Raw genomic sequence first — 18,364 nt, 5'->3', positions numbered from 1 at the left:
GGATGGAAGCAGTTTCAAGTATTTAATAACATATCTATATTTCTTTTGTCTAGCTGTGCTCCAGGATATTTTGGGAATCCGCTAAAATATGGAGGTTACTGTCAGAAGTGTAATTGCAATAATAATGGTCAGCTGGTTAGCTGTGATCGACTGACGGGAGGTATGTGAGAGTAGACAGACAATTTGTTGAATCCTGTTTTCTGTCTTTCAATGAATGAATGCAAAAAGTTTGATGTAACTGAATGTAAGGAAAAACTCTGAGGAATGTAGTTCAGACTTAATAACAGTTAAGACTTGAATTCTTAACACTATTGATGATCTACTTCTCCATCCCACAGCAAATGGATGGTTGAGTTAATTATTTATCCTTTTATGCCAACCTCAAAGCCATGTCCTTCCATGCTGTACATAAGCTTACAAAGCATATGTCATGGAAAAGTTCTAATGTGCCTTTATTAAATATATCTGGGACAGAGCAGTTGTAACTTAAAAGTGTACATGCTGTGAACAAGTATACATTGTTTTATGTGGGACAGATTGTCCCCTAAGATATACAATCATAACTTCTCCTAAATCTTAGGTACCTGTCTCTTTCAGGAAATAGGCTGTATTTTTAGACAGCGTGCAGTCTAGTTTAGTACTTAAGAGTTATAAGTGACTCAGTCAACATTTTTCAAATAGATAATGGGTAAAATTTTTAGAAGTGATTAAGTTCCATTTCCAAGGGACTTAGACACTTAATTAGACTGAAGATCCTGATTGTCAATGAGATACAGGCTCCTAAAGAACCGATGTACAAAGGTATTTAGGTATCTGAAAGTCAATGAGAATTAGGCGCCTGTGTCATTTTCAGGCATGTTTGTGTGTCCCCCGAGGCTGCTATCTGCATCTTAAAGCAACTAAACACATTTGTAAATCTGACTTTTTGGAACGTACATCAAGGTAGCGAGATTTAAGCTCCCAGATGCCTAAGGATCTTGAAAATAGGTCTCAGAGCTCTAAATTGCTTAGCAGCTTTTGAACATGTTACCACATCTATGCCTGACATTTGCTTTATCTGTTGCCATTCTGGAATAAAGGGTTTGATTTTATGCACTCCAGGCCCTCTTTAACCTTATTTACTCCTGTTCTTTGGGCAATGGGACCTGTTCATAGAAAGTAGGGCTCTGTTCTTGATGAGATCTACTTTATTTTCATTGCTCCTTGACTCCTCTTCTGATGTCAATAAACACACTACATCTTCTCCCAAAGGCAGCTTTTCCTTCTCACATTTTAGCCACATTTCAAACCAGTCAAAATCAGAGACTACTGATTTTTCCACTCTGTGCTTCTTCTTACTGTACTCAGATTGTTAACTGAGTGGCTGAGATGACTGCTTTATTGGTTGAGTTTGGTCTAAGTTATTACAGAAACAGATAGTAATCTGAGTTGCTGTTGGCACCTGTTAGAATTTTTTGTTAGCTAATGCTAGTTTTCCCGTCCATCATCACAATAATTCCACTTTACTAGGCTTCTGTTTTTGATGGCACTGTTCTAAAGACCATTTATCCTTTTTCCAACCCTCATTCCAAAGTAAGAGTTTGTGACGACAATTTAATTCTTCAGTGAAAGTTTGTTTTTTGTTTCTGTCTACACTACAAAGTTAGTTCGAACTAACGACATTAGTTCGAACTAACTTTCATAGGCGCTACACTAGCGCTCCGTTAGTTCGAATTTAATTCGAACTAACGGAGCGCTTAGTTCGAACTAGGAAAACCTCATTTTACGAGGATTAAGCCTAGTTTGAACTAGCTAGTTCAAATTAAGGGGTGTGTAGCCCCTTAATTCGAACTAGTGGGAGGCTAGCCCTCCCCAGGTTTCCCTGGTGGCCACTCTGGCCAACACCAGGGAAACTCTACTGCCCCCCTCCCGGCCCCGGACCCTTTAAAGGGGCACGGGCTGGCTACGGTGCCCATGCCAGGTGCAAGCCTGCCAGCACCCAGCCAGCAGACCCTGCACCTGGCACGGATCGAGCCACCCACCCGATGCCCCCCAGCCCTCCCCCTCTTCCTGGGACCAGGCTGGCGGCTCCCGGGAGCTTGCCCGGGACCGCAAGAGGCGGGCACCCACCTGGGCTAGTGCGGACATCGTGGACCTTGTCCACGATCTCCGCACTAGGCACAGGAAAGTGGCCGGCTTGGGCAGGATAGCTGCCAGCCTGGCCACCCAGGAGCAGGTGTGCAAGAGAATCAAAGGGGTCCACTGAGACCCCCGACCCTGAGCCCTGAGCTTACAATGGCCGTCCTGGGTCAGACCAAAGGTCCATCTAGCCCAGTAGCCTGTCTGCCGACAGCGGCCAACCCTAAGGATCCTGGAGGGGATGGACCGAAGACAGTGACCAAGCCATTTGTCTCATGCCATCCCTCTCCAGCCTTCTACAAACCTTGGGCAGGGACACCACTCCTACCCCCTGGCTAATACCACTCCATGGACCCAACCTCCATCACTTTATCTCACTTCCCTTTAAACTCTGTTCCAGTTCTAGTCTTCACAGCCTCCTGCAGCAAGGAGTTCCACAGGCTGACTCTTTGCTTTGTGAAGAACAACTTTCTGTTACTAGTTTGAAGCCTGCTACCCATTCCTTTCCTTTGGTGTCCTCTAGTCCTTCTTTATGGGAACTAATGAAGAACTTTTCTGTATGCACTGTCTCCACCCAACTCCTGCTTTTAGAGACCTCTATCCTGTCCCCCCTCCGTCTCCTCTTTTCTAAGCTGAAAAGTCCCAGTCTCTTTAGCCTCTCTTCATATGGGACCTGTTCCCAACCCCTGATCATTGTAGTTGCCCTCCCCTCTCCCAGCCTCTCTCTTCCCCTCTCCCACCTCCTTTTCCCAGTCTCCCCCAGTTTTGTTCAATAAAGACAGATTCCATTTTTGAACACAATTGTCCTTTATTTTGTACATCAAGAAGAGGGGCTAGGGAAGGGTAAGTAGAAGGAGGTGAGGGAGGAATGGGGTACGCGCCCCCGATGGGGAGGACTGGGATGGCTCTGCAGGCTTCTGGGGGTGGAAGCTCTCCTGCAACCCCCCAATTGCGCCCTCTCCCCAGATGGCAGCCTGCGGCAAGTGCAGCCGGTCTGATGGCCGAGTGTTGTGATGTGCCCAGTGTGGGTACTCCGGGCAATCCAAGCCAGGACTGCTTTGCAAGCGGGGCACCCCTGAGAACTGTCTGTCCGGGGTGGGGGTCGGGACCCTTTAAGCACAGCCCTCGGCTAGCCTGAGACAGCATCTCCACGCTCTAAGTCCTCCTCTGATGCCCTGACGGCACTGCTTCCGGCCATCCTTAAGCCCTGTTCAGGGTCCACTTAATGTGGACGCGCTAGTTCGAATTAGCAAAACGCTAATTCGAACTAGTTTTTAGTTCTAGATGCGTTAGTTCGAATTAGCTTAGTTCGAATTAACTAATTCGAACTAAGTTAGTTCAAATTAGCGCTGTAGTGTTGACATACCCTCTCTCTGCCATTATATTCTGATCAGCCAACTCTTTCTTCACATTTGCATTAAAATCCCCTGTGGTCAGTATCAAAGTGTGTTTTAGTAGGTTGTTATATGAGTGATGTTCTGCGCTTTGTTGTAGAACTCCTTAATTTCATCTTTTTTTGTGTGGCTACTATAGTTGGACCAGAGACCATAATAAAAGTCATACTTAATTGGCACTTCTTGGAGATTGCTTGCAATATGTCTAATCATGGCTGGATAATGGACTAGCAGGAGTGCAAGTGTGTCTGTATTCAGAATAAATTCTATCCTCTTACAGTAGGTCCCTTGTGACTCCTGTCCCCACTCTGGCATTGCTGAAGTGTCTGCTGCCAATCAGTCGAACTTACCAGATATCTAAGATGCAAATGGGAGGGCCATGCAGTTCCTGAAAGCATTCTGAAATTTCAGGCTATGATTCTTTAGTCTGCTTTATGCTGCTGTTATCGGACTAAGGATCTCATAAAAGTTTTAGTCAAACTTTAACATTGTAGTCTGACCCCTAGAAAGTTGTTGTTTACTCTGGACAGCAGGGAGGCTGGTCCTGAGTGCCTCCTTCAAGGTTTAGGGTACTCACAATTTCCTTCAATTGCAACAGGAGTTGACAGCACTAGCATCTGGCAGTAAACACCTACTAATCAGTTTAAAGAACACTGGTCTGATTTACTGCCAGTATTTTACCATGTAAACTTAATTTAGGGCTATGTGTTTTTATGAAGAGGAAAGAGGGAGATAATGAAGAGGCACCATGTATATTTCTGAATCCTTTTAATTTCACATGAGGTCTAGCACTGGCTTGTCAAGGGCATTGGTAGAAACTCACCCTTATCCTTTGTGCCAACTAGGTGAAAATGTCTGAATTATTTGCATTGAGTAAAATGTCAAGATTTAAGTGAGCAGCTGCATTATGGAAGGACAGCTGCCTTGTGATTTTACAGATAATTAAATCTGCATGCCAGGAAGACATTTAAGCATGCTGCTTTCCTGAACTGGGGTCTGTCACTTGGTTCTACTTTTAAAGTGACCATGTAAAAATGACATCATCTTACACCACACATACCTATTTGTGTCACATTTTCTCTCTCTGTGACAATAAAATGTTTGTCAAGTTTTGCACTCATTGGCATTGAAGAGACAGTTTTGCTAAGAGATAGTGAATTGGATTCTATTCCTTCCTGTGAATCATTAACAAAATGGTTTCCTGGATAACATCTGCAGGCACAATCAGTTAGGCGTTGACTCTCAAATCTTAGGGTAAGTTTGCAGATCTAGGATTTGTCTACACTTAAAAGTTTAAAGTGAAGCTGAGGCAACACTGTAAACTGAAAGTGTGGCCATGTCCCAAACGCTGGAAGAGACCTCTCCCAGGGTATGTCTACACTACCACCCTAGTTCGAACTAGGGTGGTTAATGTAGGCAACCGAAGTTGCAAATGAAGCCCGGGATTTGAATTTCCCGGGCTTCATTTGAATATTGCCGGGCGCCGCCATTTTTAAATGTCCGCTAGTTCGGACTCCGTGCCCGCGGCTACACGCGGCACGGACTGGGTAGTTCGGATTAGGCTTCCTATTCCGAACTACTGGTACACCTCGTTCCACGAGGAGTAACGGTAGTTCGGAATAGGAAGCCTAATCCGAACTACCTAGTCTGTGCCGCGTGTAGCCGAGGGCACGGAGTCCGAACTAGCGGACATTTAAAATTGGCGGCGCCCGGCAATATGCAAATGAAGCCCGGGAAAGTCAAATCCCGGGCTTCATTTGCAACTTCGGTTGCCTACATTAACCACCCTAGTTCGAACTAGGGTGGTAGTGTAGACATACCCCCCATGCTCTATGTGAACCACCTTCATGAGGGGAATAGCTAACCTACTGAGAGCATGGCTTCCAGCACTGTAACCTCGTTCACTCTGTGCTTTGCAACGCTGTAACTTACTGCATTTGGGAAGGGAGAGGGGTTTCACACCTCTGAGCCAGAAAGTTACAGCACTGTACAAAGCAAGTGTAGATATGGCCATAGTGATAGATGGAAAGGAAGGAATGAAGGGAAGGGGAGAGAAGGAGGGACAGAAATTAGTGGTGAAATGATAAATGCCCTACAATGCCATTCTTGCAGAGTTATTTTTCAGCACAGACCCACCAAGGTCAGATGAATTTTGCGGCTAAAAATCAGCTTCAGGAGTAAATAATTTCTATTTTATTCATTTCCCAGCACTGATGGTATATCAAGTTTAGAGGATCTTTATTCTGACAGTCTTAGTAAAACCAATTCTAAACTTTTCATTTTACAGTATGTGGTATGGTCCCAATTCTCCATTATGTAGCATGGGAATTTGCAAATTGCTGGGGGACTCATCTTGCACAGTGGGGCAACATTGTTTGACAACTCCCCTTCTTCTGAGGTTGCACTAATGAAGAGCAGCTTTAAATTCTCGCATGTGCTCCATAGGGAGCCCCACCAAAGGGAGATGAATCAAAACATCTCTTATCCTCTCTGGCCATGCCCCTATATCATTGGCACAGCCTACTTTGCCAGTAAGCACCCAGTACCATTGAGACTGAAGGAGCCTCATACCACCAAACCCCCGCCCCACTTCCACACCTGCCCCCACATTTTAATGGCCTACAGTGCAAAGCTTAAAGTTGTTTTTTACAAAGATGAAAACTAAAACAGCAAAATTTTAGTAAAAGTTTCTTGGTTACTGAATATATATATATCTCATTTCAGAATGCTTAAATGAAGACCCAAAAGATGTGGATCCTGATGAAGATTGCGATGGTAGGTAATAGTGGTCATTCACTCTAGATTGCTGGCCTCAGGCTTAGGTGGAGGACTGCTAATTGTTTGCAAGGTCACAAATTAGAAAAGGCAACAGTAAGGGCAGTAACCACAAACCAGTTCAAACAAGAGTCAGCCATGTACTTAGAGATGGGAAAAAACATTATTGGAGAAAATGCCAGACAAGAAGCAAGTCAAATGGGCCTCCTTATTTCTGGATTTAGTCACTTTCAAATTGTGACTTTTGATGTTGTATTTTGTTATGAATGTAGTGCACAGTGAAAAGTTTTCCATTCACTGTGGCCACAGAAATGTTTTCTGCACAAAACAGCAATGATTCTCATTGTTTTCCTTTGCTTGTGACATTTTCTTTTCAGCTTGTGATAGTTGTGTCATTACTTTGCTGAAAGATTTGAGCACAATGGGTGACGAGCTTCTGCTGATAAAGTCTCAGCTGCAAAATGTCAATGCAAGCACCCACACACTTGAGCAGATGAGGCATTTGGAAACACGCACCAAGGAGCTACAAGTAAGTGACCTTCAATGAAACAAGCCTAAAGGAATAAGCTTCAGCTGAAGTGCAGACTGGCATCTGAACACTAGAATTCATGACAGTTTGTGTCAAGGTGGAGTGCAAGCAAACATAGACAAGTTGCTGACTCTGCAATACACTACTCTTCTTCCCTGGGGTTTACATTGTGGGAGAGTTGCTCTGGGATCCTACTGGGGTTCTTTGCAACATCAGTGGTTCCTTCTTCTCCTAAGCCATCCTCACTTACTTCGTTGGCTTATGCCATATAGACTCTCAGTCTTACTACTTTCAGGCAGTTTACATTAAGGATGTTAAGGACTAGTCGACTATCTGATAAGCAACTGGTGATCCGATAGTCTAGTCAACTAGTCAGTCCCTCCCCCCCCCCCATGCTGCCTCTATCAGATAGAGGCAGCAAAGGAGGGGAAAAGGGGGATACTTCACAGTGTCAGCGCCGCACAACTGACCCCAGACTCCATGCAGCACTGCTCCTTTGAAACGCCGCTTCAGCGTTTCAAAGTGGCAGCACCGCGTGGAGCCCAGGATCAGCTAGGGACTTCCTAGCTGACCCTGGGCTCCCTGCGGCATTTCTGCAGAACCCAGAGTCAACTGGGGAGTCCCCAGATGATCCCGGGTTCCATGTGGTGCTACTGCTTTGAAATGCCGAGTGGAGCCCGGGAGCAGCTGGGGATTCCCCGGCTGATCCTGGGCTCCAGAGTGGCATTTCAAAGTTCAGCATTCCTCGTTTGAAATATGCAAGAGCCCCAATAGGGGCTTTTGTACATTTCAGAGGAGGAATGCGCAAGTGCCTATTATCTAGTCGAGTACTCGATGGACATTCCATAGACTACTCGACTAGTCAATTACTCATTATTTAACATCCTTCGTTTATATTCTGCATCCCTCAATCAAAGAATATTCTTTAGTTGAGATCACCTTGCTGCTGGTGGAGTACATTGGATTCAAAAGACCAGCTGGTGTAAATTGATTACTTGTGAAATCAATGAGGAGATCCTCATCTTTATACCAGGTGAAAATCTGGACTGATGTATTTTAACTTATTAAAAGAAATAAGGTCCTTATTTACCAGTTCCATACTCTCTGTAGGTGGTATGTTTGGTTCAGTTGTGTGTACTTTTTTTCTTTATTTTCAGGTCTTGTTGAACAATTACCGTTCAACTGTTCTGAATCAGGGCTCAAAGGCTGGTGAGCTGGAGACGGATTTGATTAACCTGAATCGAGAGATAAATGCCCTCCAAGAAAAGGTGACTCACTAAATCAAAGTAAAAATAATCGTCTCTTTTTATAACAAAATATTAATTAGTCTACTTTTGTTAAGTGGCTGATTTTTTTTTCCTTCTTGTTAGGCTGAGATGAATTACAGGACAGCTGAGACATTATTTAATAATTTTGGTCAGACTAATCAAAAAGGAAAAGATTTGATTTCAAAACTACAAATCGTCATCATCAACATTCAGGGTAAGAGTGATTTCTACTATTATGTGATGTTTTACTTCACAAAATCTTGTCACCAAATGTACAGTATTTTTAATTAACTTCTGAAACTGTCTAAAATTTCAGAAATCCACTTTTATAACACAAAAAATTAAACACAATGGACACATTGTGGTGCAATTCTGCTAGCTTCAGTGGCAGTATTGTTGATTAATTTCAGCTTAATGCAATTAATCTAAAAACTCCCTGGTACCCTTTAATCTACTCCTATTACAAATTGGGGAAGATCAAAGCACACTGGGGAACTTTTAGTGCACACCAGTTGGTTGTACACAGACATTTAGTTCATGGCAAGATAGTGCGAGTGTAGATTTACCCTCCAGTTTTCCATGTACTGTATAGATAATCCCTCAGCAGTAAGTACAAGTTTGGACTTTATGTGCTTAAAAAGAAGAGCAGCTCTGGAATTTGTCTCCCTTGTGTACGTCTAAGTACCTTCTCTGTTTGAATGTGATATTTCCTTTTTTCAGTGCTCGTGAAACAGATAGCTGGCACAAGTACAGGAAGTGACACATTGCCTTTGGGGGATGCTGCCAAGAAACTGGCTGAAGCAGAACGGATGATGAAAGAGATGCGAAAACGCAACTTTGTACAACTGCAAATGGATGCAGAGAGGGAGAGAAGAGAAGCTCAACTCTGTAAGAGGGTCCTTCTTGAGATCTTAGCTCATTCTGCTCAGTTAAAAAATCTTAGATCTTATGTCTGAAAAATAAGAAACTACAAATGATAAAGCTCAGGGAGTTCTACAGAATTTTAGCATGGGTTGCACCTTTGCAGCGTATTTCAGTGATCAGCTTAGTCAAATGAACAGAGTGATTCTGGAGGAGGTTAAGAATGTTTAATCATGAAAAGTTACATTGGGAAAAAATCAAAATATTGTATTGAAGTCTTATTTCTAATGCATTATTGGATCTCTAAATGAATCTAAATGAGAAAGTCCTATACTCATCTGTTGACTGGCTAGTTATTAAGCACAGATAGTGTAAACACACATTTTCTAAAATAATACAATGTGTGTAGAGAGTTCATAAAAATCTACATTAAGAAATTATTAAAGCAGTATAGTTGAGCACTCAAAGGTCAAGAAGGACAAAAGTTAAGATTGTACCCTAATCTTGTATCCTCCATGTGCTTACACATGATGATTTGGTCAATAATTATATGACCGTATGTTATTTCTGAAATAGTATAATATATGTATTTTTTCTGCAACTTTTTATGTGTACTGTGATACCAAATTCAAGCCCCACTGAAATTAGTGGAAAGTCTTCCCTAGCCTTCAGAAGGTATTTGGATCAGGTATTTGAGAGAGATAGGACTTAGCAGGATTCCCTGTGTCATTCACTGAACAAACTGTACATAAATGATGACCATGAGATCTATTTTTCTGACTTGTGCAACGGCATGCATCAGAGCAGCGCATGAGGCACATACCTATCTAAGGTGCTCGACAAAAATTGTGTAATAAGGGCACAGACTTCCATCTATGATCATGTTTCCCTTTGCCATGGTAGGAAATCTTTAGAGCCATTCTCTTAGTGGCTGACAGTTCTATTTCTGAGTTATGTGTGACCCATAGTATCCCATGTGTCATGCTGCTTAGTAGGAATACCTCCCACTCCATCTCTTGCCATTTCCACTGGGACATTAGGAAAAGACCATTCTCCTTTGATACCTTTCTTCAGATTGCCCCAATTAATGGATGGGAAGGCAAGGTCTCACATTCTTCTGCTGGAAAGGAAGTGCAGTGGAGAAGAAAGGCAGACATGGTCTCCCTCTGAGGGGTTTTCTCTGCAGGATTAGAACAAGCAGCTGTTGAGGTGCCCTGCAGAACTCCAGGTTATACTTTATCATGGATGCACCTTCAGCGAGAAATGGGCCTGCTGCTTGATTTACCCGTGATAATATTCTCTCAATGCTCTATAGGTGACAGTCATATAATTCATCCATCATGAGGGACAGAACAGATTGCGAAGCCCCAACTATACATTCAAATTTCAGCTGAGTTTGTGGCACATTTTCAGCATCACTTAAATAAATATTTAGATTGTTTGCACCTTTGGAGCTGATGGCTTTACTCAGTTCCACCTGGCCTTGTTTGGTGATGAAGCTGAATTAGATTAATGGTGTTTTTTTTTTAAATCTAACATTTCCAAAAGTTCACCTTCAGCATATTTAATTCAAAAATATGTCAGTGGGAGCCAATTTCTTATCTTAAATTATCAATAGTGTTCTGTATCCTGAAAGCAGCACATTTATCACTGTTTGTGTGAGGTACCCATTACACACACTGAACTACATATGTTAAGGATACTCAGAATCTCACAAGCCTGGGCTATTTCATCTGAAACACAGAACCCACCTCGCAGAGTAAAGTTAATTTTGTTTTGTTTCTGTGAATCTTTTTCCATTCTAATCTTGCAGTGTTGGAGGATGTTAGGAATAAACGACAAAAGCATCAGCAAGAAAACCATGGAGTTGTTAAAATTATAAGAGAATCATTAAACGAATATGAATCCAAACTCAGTGACCTTCGTGAAGCTCTGAATGAAGCAACTGGCCAAACAAGGAAGGCTGAAAACTTAAACAAAGATAATGGAGTGCTCTTGGAAGAGATTAAGGTAATAACACTTTTTAAAAACCTGGATTTATTAAACAAAAGAAAATATTTGTCTTACTTTTGGCCTCCTTGTAAAATTTGGCCAAATTTTATTCATTCTAAGCCTGATTCTCTCTTGAACAAAAGTCTCTTTCCACCTCTCTGCCAGTGCAAAGGGGTCTCAAAATGGGTGTAACAACTGTCCTATATGCACACTTAAAGGCCCCTTCATACAACCAAGGTAATGTAGAGGGGATTTCGTGTAAATAAGAATCTGGATACTCTCTGCCAGGAGTATGTCCATTTTCAGCTATAATTATTCATTTTGTCTTCTATGGGTATAGTAAACTGAGCACAGGACAAAGAGTCAGGAGCTCTAGGCTAAGGGAAGGTGCAGGTACCAGGGGATTCTTGGGGTGAAGCAGAAGGGCAGACATCTGCAGGGGAGGGACCAGCACCAGAGAAGAGAGGCAGGGCAGGTGTGTAGAGGGAGGTGTTGAAGTAGGAATAAGATCCTCCGGAAAAGGGCACTTTTTCCGGAGGATCGGGGCCACTGTAGATGCTCTTTTCTGGCTTTTCTAAAAGCCGGAAAAAAGCGGCGGACATTTTTATTTAAATGCCACGGGGGATATTTAAATCCCCCGCGGATTTCCCTATTGCGATTTCAAAAATTACCATGCCCCTTCCGGAAAAGCCACTGGCTACGTCTACATTGGCACTCCTTCCGGAAAAGGGATGCTAATGTAGCACGTTGGAATAGGCAAATCCGCGAGGGATTTAAATATCCCCCGCGGCATTTGCATTAACATGGCTGCTGCTTTTTTCCGGCTTGGGGAAAAGCCAGAGAAAAGCGCCAGTCTAGACGTTATTTTCCGGAAAATAAAGCCTGTTCTGGAGGATTTCTTATTCCTACTATTCAAGAAATAAGAAATCCTCCAGAAAAGGCTTTATTTTCCGGAGAATAACGTCTAGACTGGCGCTTTTCTCCGGCTTTTCCCCAAGCCGGAAAAAAGCGGCAGCCATGTTTAATGCAAATGCCGCGGGGGATATTTAAATCCCCCGCAGATTTGCCTATTCCAAAGTCTACATTAGCATCCCTTTTCCGGAAAGGGGTGCCGATGTAGACACAGCCAGTGGGTCTGACATGGAATTAATGCAAGGAACGTAAGGGTCTTGGAGTTTGTATTGTCTTAAGCAAATAGCATTTCCAGTTAAAAGAGCACCGCATTGTTTTATCAAAGCTAAGTTTTCAGCTGTTTTGTTAGCACTTCTTCGACAATAGAATCAGCTCTTGTTTGACAAGAGAATCACTACAGTCAACTAAACATTACAGTTGTATGGTATGTTACCTGTTAGTCTAGGTCGTCACCTCTGACCATACAGTTAAAAATATTTACAGACCGTCCTAAACATAGGCGTGTGCAGCACATTTCATTAGGGTGTGCACCCAAAGAATTTTTTGAAAATGTACTTTGACCCCCATTAGCCACACCCCTGACCCCTGTTAACCACACCCTTGACCCCCATTGGCCACACCTCAAGAATCCCCTGGTACCTGCACCTTCCCTTAGTCCTGCGTCCTCATGGTGCCTCCCCCTTCCCTCACTACCCCTGGCCCCTTTTTCCCTGGTGCCCACTCCCTCACCACCCTTTGCCCCCATTCCCCTCATGCCTTGCTCCATCCCGGCCTTCCTCATGCCCACCCCTTCTTTCAAGCCTTCTCCCAGCACCTCTCCCTTCCTCCTCTCGCCCCCAGTGCCCTTCCCCTCTCCTCTCCCAGCATCACCCTGTCCCCCCTCCCACTGACACCTCCCCTCCTGCCCTTTTCCTCATTGTCTCCACTTGGCCCCCTGGCATTTGTCTCTCCTCTACCCTGTCCCTTGGTGCCTTCCCCTTTCTTCTCCTGACCTGCCCCCTCCCCTCAGCACAAACCCCTTCCTCTCCCACCCCTTCCTCTTATTTTTCCCCCTTCTCCTCCCATCCCCTCCGTTACCTTACCTTCGGCTTCTGCCTTCCTATTTGCGGGGCTGGAGTCAGAGCCGGCCCAAGCTAGAGGCCGGCCAGGCCCTAGCCCGGGGCACCTCAGGGGCACCGCGTCGTACTGCTGGGCCAGACGGGGGCACCCCTGGGTGTCTCAGGGGCGCTGCGCCGTGCTGCCGGGGGTGCTCCCGGGCACCACAGGTGTGCTGCGCTGTGCTGCCGGGCCAGACGGGGGCGCGCCTGGGCGCCTCAGGGGCACCGTGCCGGGCGGGGGCGGTCCCAGGCACCTCAAGGGCACCGCACTGTGCTGCTGTGCTGGCGTTCCCAGGCGCGTTGGGCACCGCGCCATGCTGCTGGGCCGCGCGGTGCTGCCGGGCCGGGTGGGGCCCAGGGCATAAAAATGGCTCTGGCTAGCTGGCCTGAGACATTAGGGTGTTCCTGGGCACACCCGGCACATCCCATGCACACGCCTGTGGTTTTAAATAGTGAATGTATCTGCACAGATAATTAAACCATTTTTGCCTTTGCTTCTGCCACTAGTTGAAATTTTTGTGTATTTGTGATAAGATTCGAATTGAGATGATAGATTGAGGGGAAGATAAGATGATAGAGGAGCCTGTTATTGGGGTGACTTTCACATACATGGATTCAAGTGCCACATGCCTGTTGTTATGATGTGCGTATGTAACCCACACACCTAGTATGGTTTACTGTCCCATGTAGTGGCACTTAGACCACTTACAGCGAGAGACAAGGGAGCGCTACAGCTTAAGCTGAGAGCCAGCTGGCTTTTTATAGCTCAAGCTGTAGAGGCTCCTATACTAAGCTCCAGAGGTCCCAGGTTCAAACCTGCCTGGTGGTGGTTACACACAGTCGTGCTACAACCACAAGGCCATTGTACTTGATATTGTAGATCTGACCTGAACTCTTTCTCCTGTTGATCCCTCCACTGGGCAGGAGGTTTTCCTTTCATTCCCCTCAGAGTGCTTTCCCGAGAGGGGAATCTGGGGAGCCTTCCATTTCCCTCACTGGTAAGGCCCAAAGAAGTAGTCTAGCTCTGGAACTACTGGTTTCAGTCTTTCAGAAGGTTAGGGAGAAGGGGACCAGGTCACTATTCGGTTTCCTGCTTTTTTATCCTCCAGGGTTGAGAGGAGAGAGGCCCAGGGATCAATGCTTCCAGGCTTTGTGAGTTGATTAGGGCTTGTCTGGCTGCGTCTATACACAGATAGCCAAACATAGCTCCAGTCAGCTCTTTGCTCTACCTGACAAACTGTGCTATACCAGTGTAAATTTTCCCAAATACCTGTGAATATCACTAAGTTATTAGACCCCGCCCCCCAAGGCATCTAGAAAACACAGCAATGAGAGTTTTGGAAATGCTGCTGCTAACTAGATTGGGTAGATGATAATATGACTTTTTCCCCTATCCCTAATCATTGTATTGATCACATACTTTCCAATCCTCCCGTTTTCCTTAGATACAAATTGAAGTGACAAGTAAACAACAGACTGATGTCTTGGATCGTCTCAACTCTGCCCAGTCTTCCTTGACACAGACTAACAGCATACTTGGATTACTGCGGAAGAGCAAAGAGGTATAATTAATCAATGTGTGGCACTTTATATTAAAAAATATTGAGTAGCAACCTACATCATTCTAACTGAAACACAATAGCATGATTGGCTCCTATGAATTGCAGACTGTGAAGAAGAGTTTTCTTTTTTCGCTTGCTCTACTCAGCTGTGCTAGGAAATGGGGATTACTTCACAGGCAGGACTAAAGGCAAAGTGCTGAGTATCAGACACTTTGTTATATGTGCAAGTGAAAATAAGTTCTTTGTTTATAAAACTACAGGAATATGAAAGTCTAGCTGCCAAACTAGATGGAGCAAGGAAGGACTTGAATGAAAAACTGAAGAGCCTTTCCTTATCAGCCAGCAAAGAACCGCTCGTGGTGAGGGCAGAGGAGCATGCCAAATTTTTACAAGACCTGGCAAGACAATTGGCTGAGTATGTTCTCATTTCTGTAGAGGAACAGTTCAAGTACATGATGTACAATACTGTAATGTACTATGCATAATTTCTCTTCCCTTTAAGGTGACCCTTAAGGCAGGAAAAAAAAATGGGGTTTGTGCTTTATTTTGCTGATTTGTGGTGTGTAAAGAAGGCCTTAAAGTTTTGTGGGATTTTTTTTAATCTAAAGTTTTGTTTTCTGCTTGTCTTTTGTCTTAGGGTACGTTTACACTGCATGCTTATTTAAAAATAAGCTATTCCAGAAGAAATACTTGGAAATAGCTTATTTCGAAATAGAGAGTCCACACCACAGGGGGGAAGCCTCAAAATTAGTCTGAGGCAGGCTTCCCTAATGTGGATGTGCTACCTCCATTTAAAGCCCCAGGAAGCACTGGGGAGTAATTACTTTGAATGGCCCTGGTGAGGAGTTATTTCAAAGTAGGAGCAATGGAGCATCCACACTATTGCTATTCTGAAATAGCTATTTTGGAATAGGTGTTATTGCTCATGGATTGAGGTATACAGAAGTCAGAATAAGCTGTCTGTTATTTCAAATTTTATTTCAGAATAATGGAATTGCTGAGTAGACGCTCACACTGTTATTTCAGAATAACAGCCGTTATTCCAAAATAATGCTGCTGTATAGATGCATCCTTTGGGTATGTCTAGACTACATGCCTCTGGTGACAGAGGCATGTAGATTAGGCTACCCGGCATAGGAAAATGAAGCAGTGATTTAAATAAACCTCGTCCCAGGAGGCATACCTGGGAGGTCGACAAATTCCTTTGATGTAGACTGCGGAGCATCCAGACTACCGCGTTGAGCCGACAAACAGCTGATGGGCTCAGCGCAGCAGCCATTTAAATTGAAATGAAGTGGCGATTATTTAAATCGCCGCTTCATTTTCCTATGCTGGGTAGCCTAATCTACATGCCTCTGTCGTCAGAGGCATGTAGTCTAGACGTACCCTTTGAGATTTAAGTCTCTGTTTTTTCATGAAAGACTTTTACAGGCCCTGGGTACTTGAGTTTGGGCAGTATCTGACACGATGCAGGCCTGGTTGTAATTGGGCCTCGGGCTGCCAATACAATACTGGAGTGAGCATGAGTATCAAGGAGGTCAAATTTGAATATTGAGAAGGAACAGAAATTTTAGTCAACCAGTCAGTCTTGGATGCCTGGCACTGCACAGCTCATGGTGAACTGAGCGCAAAGGTTTTTGTCTCCTGTTTCCCTGATTTCAATGCTGCTGGGTTGCTTCCTGGTACAAGATAGAGCTGCCGGGATGGTACTCTGGCTTATGCTAAGATGTTACACCCTCAGGGCTGTTCCAGTAGCTGGGGATTAACTGGTTGCAACACTCTAACAAGACCCTTACACTGGAATTGTGATGGGGATGGCACAGAGCTGGCCACTACTGAGCAGTCCGATTGGGATCATCAAGAAGCGTTTTCACTTATAGGCAGAGTTATTGGAGACCAGAACCTGGCCCCTTATTTCAAAATACTATTTGCTGTTGGTCCGTTTTTGTTGTAAAACAGTTGCATTTTTGTCAGTATTAATAAGCAGCTATTCAGGTTAAATGCTGTTTAAATTAACCATCGTTTCCTTTTTAGCTTGCAGTTTTTCAGACAGTTGTTAATTTTCACTCTGTTTTCATAGAATTAAGAAAAATACTAGCAATGATGAGTTGGTGAACTGTGCTATGGAAGCTGCTACTGCCTATGAAAATATTATTAATGCCATCAAAGCAGCTGAGGAAGCAGCCAACAAAGCTGTAAATGCAGCTGATTCAGCTTTACTGGTAAGAGCATTTTGTGGTTCAGTGATGGTAATTTTGTTAAAACAGGTGAGCTTTATAATTACCTGGGCACTGGAGTTGAACCCATGCATGCTCACTGTATACACACAAGACATATATTTTCACAGAAATTATCCATGTGCAGGCACTATTACTCTTCTGTATGTTCAGATTTTGGGTCACAATTTAGGTTCTATCCATGTCTGAATATTGGTCCATAGACAGTACACAAGATAACAGAAAACACAATCCACTAAGAACAAACCTTGCTTTTAAGGACAAGTAGCTGTGTTATTCTCAGGGCTTCACCAGTAGCACTAACGGTGAAGGGAGGTGTCTTCCTTTTTCGTAAATATTTGTTCATTTTATGTTTTAATCTAGATTAGATTATACATTTTTATTCTTTCTGGTTTGATTTTCTGCTTTTAGTTGAATTATAAAACTAATCTCACATTACCATGCTTTATTAACAGACCGTGGAAAGGGAAGACCTTGCAGGAAAAGCCAAGAGACTGAACACTGAAAGCAACAATCTATTAAATCAAGCACAGGTCACACGAAAGACATTTCAAGGTACTGTAAAAAGCGAGCTGATAACAGGAATGTTGATACAGTATTAAACACTCTCATTTAAAAGTCACTGTTTATGGTTCTGACGTAGCAAAGAACTGTTAGCTCATGCCTAACTTTAAGCAGGAGAAGTTAGTGCCATTCTTTTTATAATGGAACATGATACTATCGTTTATTTCTTTCTGCAAGAGGGTGAAGAATGGATTCTTCAAATAAATTATGGTCCACACTGTGCAGTGCTAACTCTCCCATTGCCTCCTCCCCACAATTCCCTTCTACATCAAGACCTTATTTTTAATTTCACAGCTGTCCCACTCTTAGGGTATGTCTATGCTCCAGAGTTTTTCTGGAAAAACAGCTGTTTTCCAGAAAAACTCCACTTACATCCAGACTGCGATTGTGTTCTTTTGACAGAAAGTTGAAAGAACACAGGGGTTTTTCTGACAGTGGTAAACCTCTTTCTGTGAGAAAAAGCATTTTCCCGAAAGAGCTCCTTTCGGAAAAAGGTGTGTGTGGACAGGGAAGAGTTTTTTTGGGTTTTTTTGAAAGAAGAGGCCTCCAGGAAAATATACAGGTGCCCTGGTGGCCACTCCACCCATAGCAATCACAACTTAAATGCAAGATAGCATCCAATCAATGTGGATGCTATCTTTCGAAAAAGCAGATTGCTTTTTCAATGTGCTTTTGCTGTGTGGATGCTCTCTTTCAAAAGAAGTTTTTCCACAAGATCTCTTCTGGAAAAGCTTCTTCTGAAAGAAGACCGCGTCTAGACATAGTCTTAAAGTGCTCAGTTCAGCCTGAGTCTCCCATTGAACCAGAGGGATCTGTCTTCACAACAGAAAATAAGTGTGTTTTTACATCAAGATACCTGTCTGGGAAATCCCAGGACACTGCCATTTTGTAAACATGTTTCAAATTGTAATGAGAGGTCTTTAACCAAGAATGCTACAAAAAGGACTATAAAATATATTGTGGTATTGATAGCATTTGGATGCTGACCAGGCCTTCAGAAGGCAGGCTGTGTGGCCACACGAATAGAACACTGGACTTTGGTTCTGAAGAGATTG

The 18,364-nt window shown here is 43.6% G+C and overlaps 1 protein-coding gene across 4 annotated transcripts in view; it reads left to right on the top strand.

The window, feature by feature from the left end:
- The window catches only part of LAMA3 (laminin subunit alpha 3), a 195,106-nt gene that overhangs the window by 139,244 nt on the left and 37,498 nt on the right, over positions 1–18,364 (top strand). For all 4 annotated transcript variants that reach the window (XM_025181720.2, XM_075920832.1, XM_014570532.3 and 1 more), the window contains 11 exons: positions 54–160; positions 6,237–6,287; positions 6,665–6,816; positions 7,974–8,084; positions 8,187–8,298; positions 8,805–8,972; positions 10,759–10,955; positions 14,392–14,508; positions 14,769–14,923; positions 16,589–16,730; positions 17,201–17,300. In XM_025181720.2, the coding sequence (XP_025037505.2) occupies positions 54–160; positions 6,237–6,287; positions 6,665–6,816; positions 7,974–8,084; positions 8,187–8,298; positions 8,805–8,972; positions 10,759–10,955; positions 14,392–14,508; positions 14,769–14,923; positions 16,589–16,730; positions 17,201–17,300 (1,412 nt within the window). The remainder of the gene's footprint in view (positions 1–53; positions 161–6,236; positions 6,288–6,664; positions 6,817–7,973; positions 8,085–8,186; positions 8,299–8,804; positions 8,973–10,758; positions 10,956–14,391; positions 14,509–14,768; positions 14,924–16,588; positions 16,731–17,200; positions 17,301–18,364) is intronic.

Source organism: Pelodiscus sinensis, chromosome 2 (genome assembly GCF_049634645.1).
Source record: "Pelodiscus sinensis isolate JC-2024 chromosome 2, ASM4963464v1, whole genome shotgun sequence".
NCBI classification, from domain to species: Eukaryota; Metazoa; Chordata; order Testudines; family Trionychidae; genus Pelodiscus; species Pelodiscus sinensis.
This window is presented reverse-complemented; position numbering and strand designations above follow the sequence as displayed.